At 30.3% G+C, this 15010-nt stretch overlaps 3 protein-coding genes across 11 annotated transcripts in view; 1 reads left to right on the top strand and 2 right to left on the bottom strand.

Moving 5' to 3' along the window:
* Positions 1 to 6424, top strand: part of LOC108755947 (U6 snRNA-associated Sm-like protein LSm6) — a 7951-nt gene extending 1527 nt beyond the window's left edge. Inside the window, exons 3-11 of one of the 6 annotated variants that reach the window (XM_018499417.1) lie at positions 5 to 388; positions 538 to 558; positions 937 to 1230; positions 1552 to 1713; positions 1837 to 1981; positions 2765 to 2895; positions 4143 to 4186; positions 5383 to 5473; positions 6105 to 6424. In XM_018499417.1, the coding sequence (XP_018354919.1) occupies positions 5 to 388; positions 538 to 558; positions 937 to 1230; positions 1552 to 1713; positions 1837 to 1981; positions 2765 to 2895; positions 4143 to 4186; positions 5383 to 5473; positions 6105 to 6253 (1421 nt within the window). In that variant the 3' untranslated portion in view covers positions 6254 to 6424. Of the gene's footprint in view, positions 1 to 4; positions 389 to 537; positions 559 to 936; positions 1231 to 1551; positions 1738 to 1836; positions 1982 to 2764; positions 3112 to 4142; positions 4187 to 5148; positions 5227 to 5382; positions 5474 to 6104 lie in introns of those variants that run through there. The other 5 variants (XM_018499415.1, XM_018499412.1, XM_018499414.1 and 2 more) reach the window with 5 other exon arrangements.
* LOC108755950 (protein TIPIN homolog) lies at positions 6260 to 7784 on the bottom strand. Of its 3 annotated transcripts, none has more exons than XM_018499419.1 (2): positions 7705 to 7784; positions 6260 to 7472 (listed from the first exon to the last, which is right to left on the bottom strand). In XM_018499419.1, the coding sequence occupies exon 2, from the start codon at positions 7419 to 7421 to the stop codon at positions 6447 to 6449; it is 975 nt and encodes a 324-aa protein (XP_018354921.1). In that variant the 5' UTR covers positions 7422 to 7472; positions 7705 to 7784; the 3' UTR covers positions 6260 to 6446. The 3 variants fall into 3 exon arrangements, with proteins under 3 accessions (XP_018354921.1, XP_018354922.1, XP_018354923.1); XM_018499420.1 differs by having other exon boundaries at positions 7687 to 7755; XM_018499421.1 differs by having other exon boundaries at positions 7665 to 7740.
* Positions 7690 to 8077, bottom strand: LOC108755951. Of its 2 annotated transcripts, none has more exons than XM_018499423.1 (2): positions 8073 to 8077; positions 7690 to 7969 (listed from the first exon to the last, which is right to left on the bottom strand). In XM_018499423.1, exon 2 carries the CDS (start codon positions 7947 to 7949, stop codon positions 7713 to 7715), a length of 237 nt encoding a protein of 78 aa, XP_018354925.1. In that variant the 5' UTR covers positions 7950 to 7969; positions 8073 to 8077; the 3' UTR covers positions 7690 to 7712. The 2 variants fall into 2 exon arrangements, with proteins under 2 accessions (XP_018354925.1, XP_018354924.1); XM_018499422.1 differs by lacking the exon at positions 8073 to 8077 and adding an exon at positions 8041 to 8056.
* Positions 8078 to 15010: the final 6933 nt, after the last annotated feature.

The following is a 15010-nucleotide window of genomic DNA, read 5'->3' as shown; positions in this document are numbered from 1 at the left end:
GGTATCGGAGGTGGTAGCGGAGGTGGATACGGCGGATTCGCGGGTGGTATTAGCGGACAAGTTGGCGGACCTAGTGGAATTGATGGTGGACTCGGAGGTGGCGGTGGACTCGGAGGTGGCCATGGTGGCGGTGGACTCGGAGGTGGCCATGGTGGCGGTGGACTCGGAGGTGGCCATGGTGGCGGTGGATTCGGAGATGGACATGGCGGTAGTCATGGTGGATATGAAAGCGGCGGCGGTGGATTCGGAGGTGGACATAGCGGCAGTGGTGGTTACGGAGGTGGCGGCCACGGAGGTGGAGGACATGGGGGCGGCAGCGGCGGATATGGAGGCAGCGGTGGATTCGGAGGTGGCAGCCACGGAGGTGGACACAAAGGCGGTGGATATGGTGATTAACTTTTTTTTTTATTAATTTTAAACAATTATCAATAATCAAGAATAATTAGTTTTCCTATTATATTTCTTCAAATGTTTATAATTTACAAAAGCATATATCAATACTTAATCTAAGATTAATGTTCCGTAAATTTTTTTCAGGGCTCGGGGGCTATGGTGGTGGTAAGTTCAAACAGAAAAATTTGTATAAATGTAGAGTGTAAATACATATGTAGATAGTGTAATAATAACTAGAAATTAATACTTAGTGATAATCTAAATATAGTTACGCTTAGTTTTCATTTTACAATGATAGAATAACACGTTTCAAAAATATTACACTAAAAAATTCATTCAGCCTAAAAATAATATAGAAATAAATATAATTAATCAGATAACAATAAAAATAATTTTAAAAAATGGTCTAAAACAAACGGTTTTTATTCTTTGCTTTTTTTTATAACAACAGTAATAATTTTTCGCAATTTAATAAGACCATTTTAATATACAAAGCTTTTTATACGCGCTTTATTTTTTTATATAATTTTTGCGCGTTTTTAGATAGTCACGGTGATGGAGATGGAATTGGCAAAATTAGTGGAGGTGGTTATGGTGGAGGTGGGCCTAGTGCCGGCAGTTACAGTGGAAGTAGTGCCAATGCTGGCAGTTATGGAGGAAGTAGTTCCGGAGGACATGGTGGTGGTGGTCACGGAGGCCATGGTGATAGCTCTGGTAGTGGTGGTGGTGGTAGTAGTGGTGTTGGTGGTGGGTATGGCGGAGCTGGTTCTCATGCAGGAGGTGGTGGCGGTACCGGAGGATACGGTGGAGGTGGCTATGGCAATGATGGTTTGGGAGGTAGGTTCTAATACAGATAATTACGGAGGTGGCTATAAAAGAACATTAAAAAAAATATTTAACTTATTTATGCCATTAAAATCTATTCGATTTAAATATATTTGAAATTATCTTTGTTTTTTAAATTTTATATTTTCGATACACTTTTATTATTTTTACAATCTCTCCAGTAATTTTAAAATTTTAAATTATTCTACATTTCTATACCTTTTCAAGTTTTGAGATATTCTATGTAAATTTTAGTAATAGATGGTGATGGAGGGTGAATTTTGAAAAAGGTACGTTAAAAAAATTGAGCTAATACTAGTGCTGATGAATTAGGTGGACATGGAGGATTTGGCGGTGGTTCTGGCGGATTAGGCGGTGGACATGGAGGATCTTTAGGTGGACATGGAGGAGGTTTAAGTGGTGGATACGGTGGAGGTGGACATGGAGGTGGATTGGGCGGTGGATATGGAGGTGGATTGGGCGGTGGACATGGAGGTGGATTGAGCGGTGGACATGGAGGTAATTACAATAAAAATTTAATGGCTTTGAGAAAATGTTAATTAATAAAGATAAACTAATTAATTGGAGATAAACTAATCATTGGGCCTCATGTTCCAGGTGGATGTGCTAGTGGAGGATGCAGTACTGGTGGTGGCGGATATAGTAACGCTAATGCCCAAGCTAGTGCGAGCGCAAATGCCGGTGCTGGAAGTGGCGGATATGGAGGTCACGGAGGTCTTGGCGGTCACGGACCGGGAGTGGAGTATGTATTACAAATATATATATATATATACGAGTACATATCATAAATCTTAGAAGTATCTCAGGTATTTTCAATCTCAGTTACCCATGACTTGAAAATGATTTATATCGGTGCCTCAATTTTGTTTAAAAGATTAAAAAAATATTCTCTAATTTAACAATCTACTATTATGATTAATATCTCGGTGTTATGATTATAGTCCAAATCACTGGAAGAAAAATAATTATTCGGCAATCGTCTAATGAACATCAGAATTTGGTATATGATGAACTAATCCGCGTTTTCCCAACAGAATAGATTTCAAGGTGAACAAGTTTCTTGCTTGTAAGACGAATGTCTCCTCATAAAATATATTTTGTTCATCATACAATCCATAATACGCAAACTACGTATTTGATGATTATGGAAATCGGCAAAACATGATAATTTATTGAACAAATATATCTTGAACAGACATAAGTCAACGAAGACCCTAATAGCGAATACTAATTGTTATTTCTTTAAGAACTTTACACATTTCATTACACAGAATTTTCAATATTAAAGAGTTTTCCAGTTTTATTAAAAAATATATTTTTTTTTATTTCTATAAAAAAAAATTCTAATATTACTGAAAATATTAAAAGATGAGAAAAATATTAAAAAGAAAAGACATGTCTGAGATTGTCATCTAAAAATTTAAAAGTATTCATTATGTACTTTATTATAACTTTCAAGTCAAAGTATTAAAATCCCTTAATAAGAGACATTAATTTTTTGATAACTGCTTGATTTCATTTGTAGTCTATTCTCCCGTATTGGTGAAGACGGTGGTACCAGCAAGAGCGGTACTGTCGAAGGAGCCAAAGGAGTTTACAGCAGCAGCGCATCTAACATAGACAGTACCGGTAAAGGTACTTATTCCGTTAAAGCTGGTAAAATTCCAGCGTAAATCTCGCGTTTAATTTGCATCTTGATTTCGGAAATTGTTGCTGTGCTAGAGATCTTCCTTACGGCTGAAGATGCATAGCTGTGATTACAAATCTATTTTTACATAAACGTAGTATAATTCAAGGTCTACGGTTTATTTATTTCCAAATCCCGTTAAGCGTGATGTGACGCTTAAAATAAATCCATGAAATTATATAACATTCTTCTGAGTGCTTTATTGACGTTTCCTAATCCTACAAAGAAAAAGCATTTATGTCTTCTATAATTAACGTTAAAATCGATGTCTAAATAACATCGAAAGTATTTCTAACTATTTATTTTCGTATTTCTGAATGATTTAGAAAACCTCTTTAATTTATTAAAATTAAATTAGGTTAAATTAGAGTGATCCACTTTCTTGTTTATTCATTTTTGTAATAAAAAAATTTCATTTTTTCACATCTTATTTAAATGTATTATCTATTATAATAATACATCAAATATGTCATTGTCTAATAAGTCAGAAACTAGCAATTACGGCGTTTAGTCATAAAAATTATATTTCTTTCAAGTTTTTATTTCTAAGTGTAATCAAATGAAACTTTATTGAATCTTAAATTATCTGATTATATAGCGCTTTAAAATCTCTCAATATAAGAATATAAATATGATGAATCATAAATACCGATCAAGTAAAGCATAATACCTGTTATGTTACCTCGCTATATAATACAGCTATCTATGCATTAGCTAATGTTGTTTTTCTAGCCGGGAATACCGGTTTCTCATTAGTTTTTCATTAATGAATGCTCGTCAAATGATGTAATTTATCGTTAATTGCATTGTGTAACTCCGTGATTATAATATAATAGTCTTACGATCAAGACTTGTTTGTGTTCGTCGGGATTACAAATCCGGTTGCATGATGATGATTGATTGGAAATTCTTTTGTTATTTCCTCGTTTTTTTACAATGTATAATTATCCATCTTTAAATCGAGTGTGTTAATACATTTTCTGCACAGTGAGTTTTGTATGTTTCATTTTGTATGTTTTGTACGCCACAGTAGAATTTTCATTATTATTATTATTATAAATTAGTTGAACATAAAATATATGGTGTAATATGATTAAATAAGATAATATTTTCGCAATTAATGTATTGAGAACATGCTCTTTACTTTAAACTGTTATTTAGCTAATTGATGTGCGTAATTACAAATTTTGTACTAGATAATATTTATTTTTATAAGAGTTTTTAAAAAATGATGGTGCTAATTACCAAAGACAGTTATTAGTGATCAACATAATTTATAATTTAAAAAAATGCATCATTTTCTTTTCTTATACGATGCATTCATATATAAATATATGTATAATATCCCAGACAAAGTATCCAAAAGAGAGACATAAGACGTCTTAAAAATGTCTTAAAAATGTCTCAATATGTTGTCTGGGATGAAATCAGTGAAGAATTAGTCAATACATCACTGTGAGTGATGATGCGTATTTAGCTTAAAATACTCAGTATCTACAATCACTCATGAATAATTCATATATAGTAACTTTTTATATATGTATACACTTTTTATGGGCATACATGATTTTATCTGATCGATGCATGACGCAAACGGTACTCCTGAAAAAAAAGTATAATACGTATATATGTATTTTATCTCACGTATATATCGTTTGACGATTCTATTATTTTTCGCCTTTTTATAATTATACGTAACACGCTATAATTTATGCAATGTATAATAATCAGAGTGGAAAAGTTATTTTTAAAAATTAACTACAGTTATACCGTTATTTAAAAAGATCTGTTTCCTTCACCTTTTAATATTACAACTTTTTCCTTCACCTTTTAATATTACAACATGATCAACTTAATTATGTTTTGTTAAAATATTAATCGAAGTAATAATAAAGTAATAAAAAATTTTTATCTTAAATTCGCAAAACTACAAAAAGTTTAAAAAGAAAGATTTTTTAATGCTTAATCAATAAATACTAAAAAATATAAATAAAATGTTCGATTTTTACTAAATTTAGAAATACAATAAAATTTATGCCTCTTTTTACCTTTGATCTTATGTTCCAAAATTTGTGACGCTTTGCGTCGAATGTAATTTTTATGTAGTTGAATGTGGAGTAGTAGATCTACAGGGCATGAGAGAAACCTAAATCAATCATATTCAATCGGTATACTGGCTATCTGTTTTGCCGACTTGGCGTCTATTATGTGCCGTAGTCCGAACTCCGAAGAAAGGTTAAAATTGTTTTGAATTTAGACGACTCACGAAAAGAGATCAATTGTTCGTATTATTTGCAAAGGTATGCAGAATAGTGATGACTCGTGTTTTGTTGTTAAATGAAAAAAATTACTGAACATAGCGTTATATAAACAATGTTTTTTAAATGCGATTATTTATTTTTTTTGTAACGCATAATTTCTTCAAGGTATTAAATATTATGTTTGTGCATTGACAGATGAGTAGAAAGGAAGCATTATCTCAATTTATACAACAAATTCATGGTCGACCTGTTGTTGTAAAACTGAACAGCGGCGTCGATTACAGAGGTAGACATTTATTAACAATATTAACAATATTAACGTATATTAATAAATACTTACTTTTAATATTGATATGTAGTAACATTTAGTAAATTGTTTATATATCAAAAGTCTAGAATTGCGTCTTAAGAGTCAATTGTTTTTATCTATATCAATGTGTTTTTAATGTAATTATTGAATATTACTGTGTATTAGTGATTATTATTTTGAATCTTAAATCGATATTTATAATTAGTTCTTATACTTAAGACCGTTTTTAGTAGTCTTTAGTAGTCTTAAGATGTCATAAATCAATCACAGGTTGGTATTCATACTTGATTCTTATATTTAAGTACAATCTTAAAAATAAATTTTAAGATATCATGAATCAATCAGAGGTTGGTAGTCAGTTCTTATTTTAAAACTGTTTTAATATATGTTTTAAGCTGCTAATATGGCTTTCTGATTGGTTCATAATATCTTAATACTGTAATTAAGATGGTCTTAAATAGAAGAATTAATTATGAGAACCAGAAAGTGTAACATCTTAAGATATCACTTAAGATTGTCTTGAAATAAGAACAAGTTATTAATATTGGCTTTTAAAATACTTTTCTTTTAAAACACTCCATATCCTAATACTATGCATTGTTTGCAGGTGTACTAGCTTGTATAGATGGCTACATGAACATAGCACTTGAACAAACGGAAGAGTATGTTAATGGACAATTAAAGGATAAATATGGAGATGCTTTTATACGGGGGAACAATGTGTTGTACATCAGTACACAGAAACGTAGAAATTAATCATGAAATATAAACAACTAAAAACTAAATGTTTATTTAATAAGCATTTGAAAAAATTCATCTTTACATATATCTCTAAATAATTACATTTTGACTTACTTCTAAGTATACAGTTATTCTATTATTCGAGATGAGACATTTTTTATACTGTATAATAAACGTATTTATATGATATCGCAAGATTTTATTTTACTTAAATATGGTCTGTTTCATTCACTGGCTCTTCATTTGATAGTATTGTCTCAGGAACAATCGCTTTATTTGTATTTTCATTAATTTGTGATGGTATACTGTCTACCTGGGATATATTTGTCTCATTATGGATTGTAAGATTATTGCTTTTGTTTAGAGTTTCTACATTCGTATCATCGAACTTTGTTCTCTTAACTTCGTCCTCGCGCTCTTTCTGCCTTTGGAGTCTTCTTTGAATAGCTAATTGTTTGTTCCTCTCGATTTTTTGCTTTAGTTCAACATTCATTTCATTAGCGGTAGTATTTGTATGTGATACTTGTGAATTTTGTGTACCAGTGGACTGCATTAAAAGTTTGTCAAATGCATCCTCATTAGAAGTGCTTGAAGGATCAATAGAAGCCCGTGTTTCAGCTTGCTTTTGTTTCTGAATTTGTTCTGTTATCAGCAAATCGAAGTCATCCAAAGGCGCGCTTTCCTCCTGTTCATTCTCGTCATCTTTATCCATATCATTAATGATCAAATTATCATCCGAGGTAATCATATCCAATCGATATTTCTTGACAAACACCTGCAAATCTTTCTTCGTCCCTAATTGCTCGAGTCTCGTGAGAAAATCATCGAAATGGTACTTGGGAAATAATCGATAGGACCAATGTTCCAGTCTCTTCATGATTCTATCAAGGTCCGTTTTTTCATGTCCCTTGCCGTAGAATTTAAAGCCTTCGAAATACTTTTCGATGGTTTGGATACCATTGGGGCCTGTCAGTCTTTCTGTGTTAAGTTTGGGCACAGGGTTTCTTACTACATGCGACTTGGACTTGGACTTTGATGGATCGATTCTCCTTGCAGTTCCTGTCTCGTTGTCGGAAGTCGCATCCTCCGCTTCTCCGCGGCTGCCACGTTCGTCATCGGATTCTTGGTTCTCGTAATGCTCTATGATATCGTCATCGCCCTCGTAATCTGGAATATCCGCCATGATGATGTGAAGTATCTATTGGTTTAATTTGATCACCGCTTAAGTAGGTTTCTGAAAAAATCATCAAATCATGAGGAAAATCTTAAAATGCAGTAAGATTTCTTAAATCAGTAATAATAACAAAGGATTTGTAGCAATTGACTTCAAAATGACGACTGTGACAAAATCGATGTGAGAGATACAGTTTCTCATATCAAATGATATCAAATCTCTAAATGATTAGTCTTTAAATGAGTAAACAACCTAAAGTACAGGTTAGACTTGTTTGGATACTCAGATTTACAGGTCGTCTTAAAAATCGCTGTCGTCGTGCGATTGGCAACTTCCTCTCCCGTCCTCCATAAATTTATCAAACTGTCCGTCTGACTTTTTCATACGCTCCAAAACCGACACGAGCAACTTCTTATTCAGCCGATCAGTTTGCGTAATCTCTCGCACAACTGACTCGCACTTCGGTTCGTCTTGCGTCCGTTCGCTCTGCAGCTTCCCTAACATGTTACTGTCTCGCTCCATTGGAGTGCCAGGCATCTTCTTCGTTGCTAAATATGCTGTTTGCAGATTGTGGACGATTGTAATCAAAGATAATTACGTGTGAACATGAAATATAAGATATACAAACGAAATATCAGCAGGAAACGTCAAAATACTAACCGACCTCAATTAAGAAATAAAGATGACACGTCGACTGATCGATCTATCGACGACCATTATCTTTGAAGTCGGATCGATTAATCGATTGTTACGTACGGCTCCTTTTTTTTAAACACGCTAATGCCCGTTTCTATCATTGTAATTTAACTTTAATCTCGATTTAAATATAACTCTTCATTTTTTCTAGTTTTAAGAATAACAAAAGAATGAAGAGTAAGTTGGAAATAGTGGCTTTCCCGGCAGTCTAAAGGTTAAAGTTAATCTTATATTATGATGGAACCGGGTTTCAATATCTCCGCTATTAGATAAGGAATTCTAATAATTATTTATAAAGTCATTTGTTCTTTAGCTACACCATGCTATGATAATACACAAGGCATTTATTATAACACATTTTTATATAACTAAAATTGATAATAAGTTACCGAATAATCAATTTCTGGATAGTTAATGTCGATAGTTAATGTAGAGTACTTATGGCTCTGTGTTCTACCTAGGAAGTTAAGCTACATTGATAGAATCACTGAACATAGAAAAACGAATTGATCCGGTTGATTCTAACTTGCTTTTTTAAACTATGAGTCTAAAACGAAAATACATGGAAGAATTGTTAAAAATTATAGATTCGAAACTTTTGTCATTAATAACTTTCGAAGAAGAGAGATTTCCAATAAGCATACTTTATGTATGAAATGTACAAATGGAAAAATTTTGTGAGTAAATTGCGCAAAAATTTTTAAAGTTAAGTATAGCTATATCTCATAACCTTTAAGATTTATAATTAATTTTGACAGATCAAAAATTTAAAAATGTGTTCTAGCAAGAAATATTTAAAACTATTCTAATAATTCTGATTTTGTTTATTTCGAAAATAAAATTTAAAAAATGATTATGAATACGAACTTGATACGAAGATGAAAAATTTTATTCTAAATTTTTTTTATACAAAATTCATAATTATTTTTAAAGTTTTATCAAAAAGTGATAAAATGTTCCATGTGTAAGTAATTAAGTGTTATTATTCAACATGGCATTCTCCTTTGCATTTTCTTTACTCTGTTATTACCAAGAAAAGACAAAAGATTACATATTACAGTACCTATAATACACATAACAAGTGAATGATAAGAACGAGTCAGAAATAGTATTACTCAATATATATTGTGTATATAAGAATTATTTTTGACATTTCTCAACTTTCAAATGAGAATAACAATAAAAATTCAATAAAACTCATTTACATTCGTAATACGCTTACTTTCGTGATAAGGTCATTAGAGCAAATATGCGAAAGAAATATTTCATCACCCTCTTATTGATAATCAGAAATAATCCGTTAAAATGATAAAAGCGCTGTTGTTACAATCACAACTACTATAAAACTTTGAGCAGAATTCGAAATTCTTATTAAAATGGGACAATATAAAATCCACATTTCTCTACATGAAATATAGATCTAATAAAAAAAATAAAAATTTTGAACCTGTTTTAACCTACAGTGCATCATAATTTGAACACTTTATATTCAATCTTTTGCCACGTATTCACGACAACACTTTATCGGATTTGAAATTTTATTTGTAGGAAAATAAATTATAAAATTGCATTTCGGAAAACATAAATTGTTATATAAAATGAGTAAATATGCGAGAACAAATATGAGTCACATATACCTACGCAAGCGATAGATAATATAATATAACAAATAATTATTTCGCATTATCGGCCCTTTTTCTTATAAATATGTCAAATAAGCAACATGTATTAGCACAGTAGCTGTTTTGAGTTTCTACTATCAACAACATTCGATAAAAACATGGATTATAAGATTTAACATTTGATCTTGGCATTTACCGTAGTCTGTATCCTGGCTCATGATTTAGATGATTTAGAACGTAAGTTCAAAAAAAAAGAAATTATTGTCCTATGTACATACTATACATCCAGATTTTTCTCTCATAACCTGATATCATTCAAATCAGACATAAAATAAAACAATAGTAATAATATATGATAATAATAATAATAATATAGTTATTAACAATAAAATACATTATTGTGGCATGTATTTTGCACCAACGTTTTTCAACTATTTTCAATTGGCGACATATTAAATAATGAGTCAAATTTCTCAAGATACATCATTATGTGAACATGCTTCAATGCTCAGCAGATGTTTTATCAGATATCGCTAACATAATATTTAGAAAAAGAAAAATTGTATTTTTTTATATTTTTTTAATTTTTATTTTACTATTTTAATTTTATTGTGCAATGATAATATTGCTTTTGATAAAATTAAAATGAGCATAATATAATTTTGATAACCTTTATAATTTTTTAAAATATTTCTTACCTAACATTTTTCACTCGGTTTTTAGTTATTTCTACGTTCTTTGTTTCTTTGTACCTTTTTAAAAATTTTTGCCGCATACTTAGAAACCCTTTCACATCGTTTTATAAATCCTGATTTTATTGTATGTTTAATTGCGAATAAATATTGTAACATAAACTATTTTGTCTCGTTCAATTTAATGTTGCACGGAAGTATGTATATATAAAATTAAAAAATTATAAGTTTATGTTTCCGTCAAGTATATTATACGATATAATGACTTGTGTTAAAATTATTTTTAAATGAATGTAACGTATTAGTTGATGAATAATATATAATATATTATATTGAATGCTCTTTATCTACCGCGCTTTACTCTCACTTGCCTTAATAATCTTTATTATTCCTATTGATTTCAATAAAAAATAATATTTTGTGAAAATAAATTTCAGTATATAGAAAACTTTACAGATTTGTTTTGATCAGGACATCCATATATTTCATACAATTATTATATTAGTATAGATTATTATTATATTAGTTATACTTTAAATCATAATTACGTGCAATGGATGCGTATTTTTAAAAACACACAAAAATATGTATGTATTTGCAATTACAGCAAACTAACAACATATTAAACAATTGGATTTTGCTGTAAAATTATTTATATATTCCATAAATTATTTGTAAATAAAAAACATAAAGTAATTAATAAAAAAGTATAAGATTTTATATCGATTTTTTTACACGTCAAACCATGAAAAATTAATAATTCTATCAATATTAACAAAAATGTGATAATTTGTAAAATCCTTGATTAAATTATCGGAATTTTTTTTATATCCTGATGCCTTTATTTTGATTAAACCAATAATTTTTAATTTATCAATCGAGAACATAAATTCTTACTAAGAGGTAATTCATTTAATTTCCGAAACATCTTCAGAATTATATGATCTTATTAATAAGAAGTAATAAAGTGGTAGCCATGAACTAAAAAAAATAAAACCTTGACCGAGGATGAAAATGTGATCATTTCCCGTAAATAAAAGCCACACGCCGCACGTGACTGCGAGTATATTATTCGAATCAGAATCTCAGTGATTACGCGAAGAAAACAGGTGTCGCGAGGCCAAGATGTGCCAGGAAACTGATTTATGTCATGTTATATTCAAAAACTAATAAAGCGGCGATCTGAAACTGGAATGACCCAACTGTCCCCCAACTTGTCGAGAGCGCAAATATCTCGAATACGAGTGCGCGTCCAAGAATATTTGATGAAATCGAGAATGTGTCTGTCAGTAATTCCGAATCACTAAAATCTATTTGTCGCATATTCATTAAATAGACATGCTTCGTATTAATTATATTTAATGTTATTACACTTGGCTTTCAATTGATAGATACATATGCGTTTTAGAAGATGTAAACTTTTTAGCCTGAAATTTATAATTTTTTACATGTATATTGAATACTTATATATTTTATGTATGCATACATTATGATTCCAATTTTTTAATATGACATTACAAGTAGAATATTCTACATTTCCAACGCTAATTATAGACTGTATGTCAGTTAATTAATATTTGTTAGTTCTAATATACATACTACTCGTTTTCGTAAGACAAGCCGTATTTCGAAGACAATACCAGAGAAATTGTGGGTTATCGCCATGATCCATTGTTAGCAATATGGATCATGTCACAGCAATAATTCGCAAACCCTCTGGCATCTTTGAGGTAAATATCCGTGGAAGCCTTCGTGAAAAAGTATCAACAAATCGTATTTGCGAACAAAAGTCAGAATTGGACAATCGTAATGTGGATGATATACAATATAATAAGATTAAACAATTTTCCAGTTAAAGGATACAAAAGTGATAAAATGATAATTTCTTTTTCAGTATAATTACCCTTTATTTTAATACATTTTTATATTTCTGCTAGCATTCTATCGACATTTGCAGCAGACATTTTCAAAATCTATTCTCGACGGAATGGCCATGGGAATATAGTTATTGATTTTTATCTACAGACTGAATTATATCAGTTAAAACAAATAAATATGTTTATATATACAATTATCTTGCATGAGTCATTGCATATGCTTATATTTATATTTATGCTTATTTCAATGACGAGAATATATTTTATTCGCGGGCCATCTAATAGTTGGTGATGATACTACCACGTAACATTGAATAATGTGCGTCCGCGAATGTATACAAAATTATTTTATATTACGTATAGCAACACCAACAACTAGATGGCCCACAAATAAAGTATGTTCTCGTTATTGAAATAAACACAAATAGGTATAAATATAAGCAATGTAATGACCCAAGATAATTATGCCATATGTATATATTTATTTTACTATTCGTCTATAAATAAAAATCAACAACCATATCCCCATAGCCAAAACTATCGAGAATAGATTTCGAAAATGTCTGCTGCAAATATCGCCATAGAATGCCAGCAAAAATATGACAAAATACAATGTAGTGAAAGAATTCACAGGAAAAATTGTTCATAAATATCAGTAAAATTTTGTATTCTCATCAATACAAATTTAGCAAAATAAAAGGTATTATTTATAGATTTTTATCAGTTAAGTTTTAAATGTAATTATTTAATTTTATTTTATCTAATTGTTTTTCTAAGAAAATAATTAAAAGAAGAAATATTACTTAATATTATTTTCTAAATTATAATCCTAAATTATAATTTTTTTAAATAATAGTTCACCATTTTTTGGATCAATAAATTCCTATGCTACTAAAAAATATACTGAGCTTTTGTTCTTAAAATGGTTTATTGTAAATAGTTTCACTGGTAAATTTTTTCCACATAAATTAAATTTCAGTTCTGAAAAATAAATTTTACTATTAGTTTATTTTAAGAATACAAATTCGAAATATTTTTTTAATGATACAGAAAAATTATTACATTTTTCTAAAAACGTATTATAATAAAAAGTGATTTTATTGAAACATAAAATAATTGTTTCATTTTACTTTATTTTTGTATATCCTTTGACTGAAAATTTTTCAATCTTAGTACGTTATAAGTATTAAGAGACGCAGAAGAGAGCGATTACAATTTACCAACGCGCATTTCGGTGAGACTAAAGTGACTAAATGTATCGAAATGCATAGAAGCTGCCATTTTCGTAGCAAATAAACATCGTGTTTTTGTTTCAAGAATAATACTAATTGAATACGCGTATTAGCTCAATATAACGCAATCCGCATAACTTTCAATCTGTCATGACTTGTGTAGCGCATTCTCAAAAAAATAATGATAAATGACCGTTCTTCGCTTTATTTCAGATACAGGATGGTTGTTTATTGTTTTCGCGTAGAGCACTGTCCGCGCAGAAGTTTTCACTTGGCAAATGTCCATTCGTATCTTTGCATCCCATCTTTCATCCCCGTCATGTGTCAGGGTATCCGGAAAGATCTACCTGGCACACGTATGCGAAAATATGTAATCTCAGAACATGCGAATCCTACTGAGAAACAGATATCTCAATGCATTTCTTATTTAATCGCAAGATATTAATCGGAATCTTCAAATGCTAATGCCCGAAACTGCGACTCATAAGGAAACATAACAAATATATCCTTTCCGACTTTGATGAATTTTGCATATGTTGTAATACAAGATAAAATAAGATACGCATTTTATTTTTTATAAATGCTCTTATGCACGTGAAGGAAATGAATTTTTTTTTTAGTACTAACGATTTCTAGCATTGCGAACGTAAGGCTTAGAAAAGAATTGACTTTTGTATTTCTATTTTACTGGTATTTATGAACAATTTTTCCTGTCAATTCTTTCGCTACATTTTGTTTTGTCATATTTTTGCTGGTATTCTATAGCGACATTTGCAGCAAACATTTTCAAAATCTATTCTCGATAGATTTGGCTATGGGGATATGGTTGTTGATTTTTATAGACGAATTATGCCATATATACTATAATTACACGCAAAATTGAATATATACATATGGCATAATTATCTTGGGTCATTACATTGCTTATATTTATACCTATTTGTGCTTATTTCAATAACGAGAACATACTTTATTCATGGGCCATCTAGTTGTTAGTGCTGCTACTAGCATTGCGAAATAATTTTGTACACATCAACCTTATATACGCGATATCCAAATCTCCATCCAAATCTCCATCCAAATCTCGAAGCAATTTCTAGTATTTGGATACAAGATTCAACCATAATAAATCTGTGTTATCAAAATGATAAGAGAGATACAAGAAGTTTTAAATTTTTATTTTTAAACTAGACTTTTATGCTTGCAAAGACATTCTATGACGATGTATTCAGATATTTTATTGTTTTTCCTTCTAAGTAAATAAAATGTTGCAATTAATAACATTGCAAAACAATTACTTAAGATGTTCTTTTTTCAAAAAGAATTCAACTCACAATGATTGCGTATATTATGAAACATTTTTGTTTAGCCATAGAATATCAGCTGAAATTGTTATACGAATGCTCGAAACTGATTCGGAAGCATAATTATTTTCTTTCCCTCGAAAGCAAGTAAAATACTCTAATTAATATTCTTTTA

This window comes from Trachymyrmex septentrionalis, unplaced genomic scaffold (assembly GCF_001594115.1).
Source record: "Trachymyrmex septentrionalis isolate Tsep2-gDNA-1 unplaced genomic scaffold, Tsep1.0 scaffold9, whole genome shotgun sequence".
Classification (NCBI taxonomy): domain Eukaryota; kingdom Metazoa; phylum Arthropoda; class Insecta; order Hymenoptera; family Formicidae; genus Trachymyrmex; species Trachymyrmex septentrionalis.
The sequence above is the reverse complement of the archived record's forward strand: the minus strand, read 5'-3'. Positions and strand labels throughout refer to the sequence as shown.

What these genes read in the sequence shown, in the direction of transcription:
- LOC108755950 (XM_018499419.1), bottom strand. Translation starts at nt 7,421, where the DNA reads ATGGCGGATATTCCAGATTACGAGGGCGATGACGATATCATAGAGCAT.
- LOC108755951 (XM_018499423.1), bottom strand. Translation starts at nt 7,949, where the DNA reads ATGCCTGGCACTCCAATGGAGCGAGACAGTAACATGTTAGGGAAGCTG.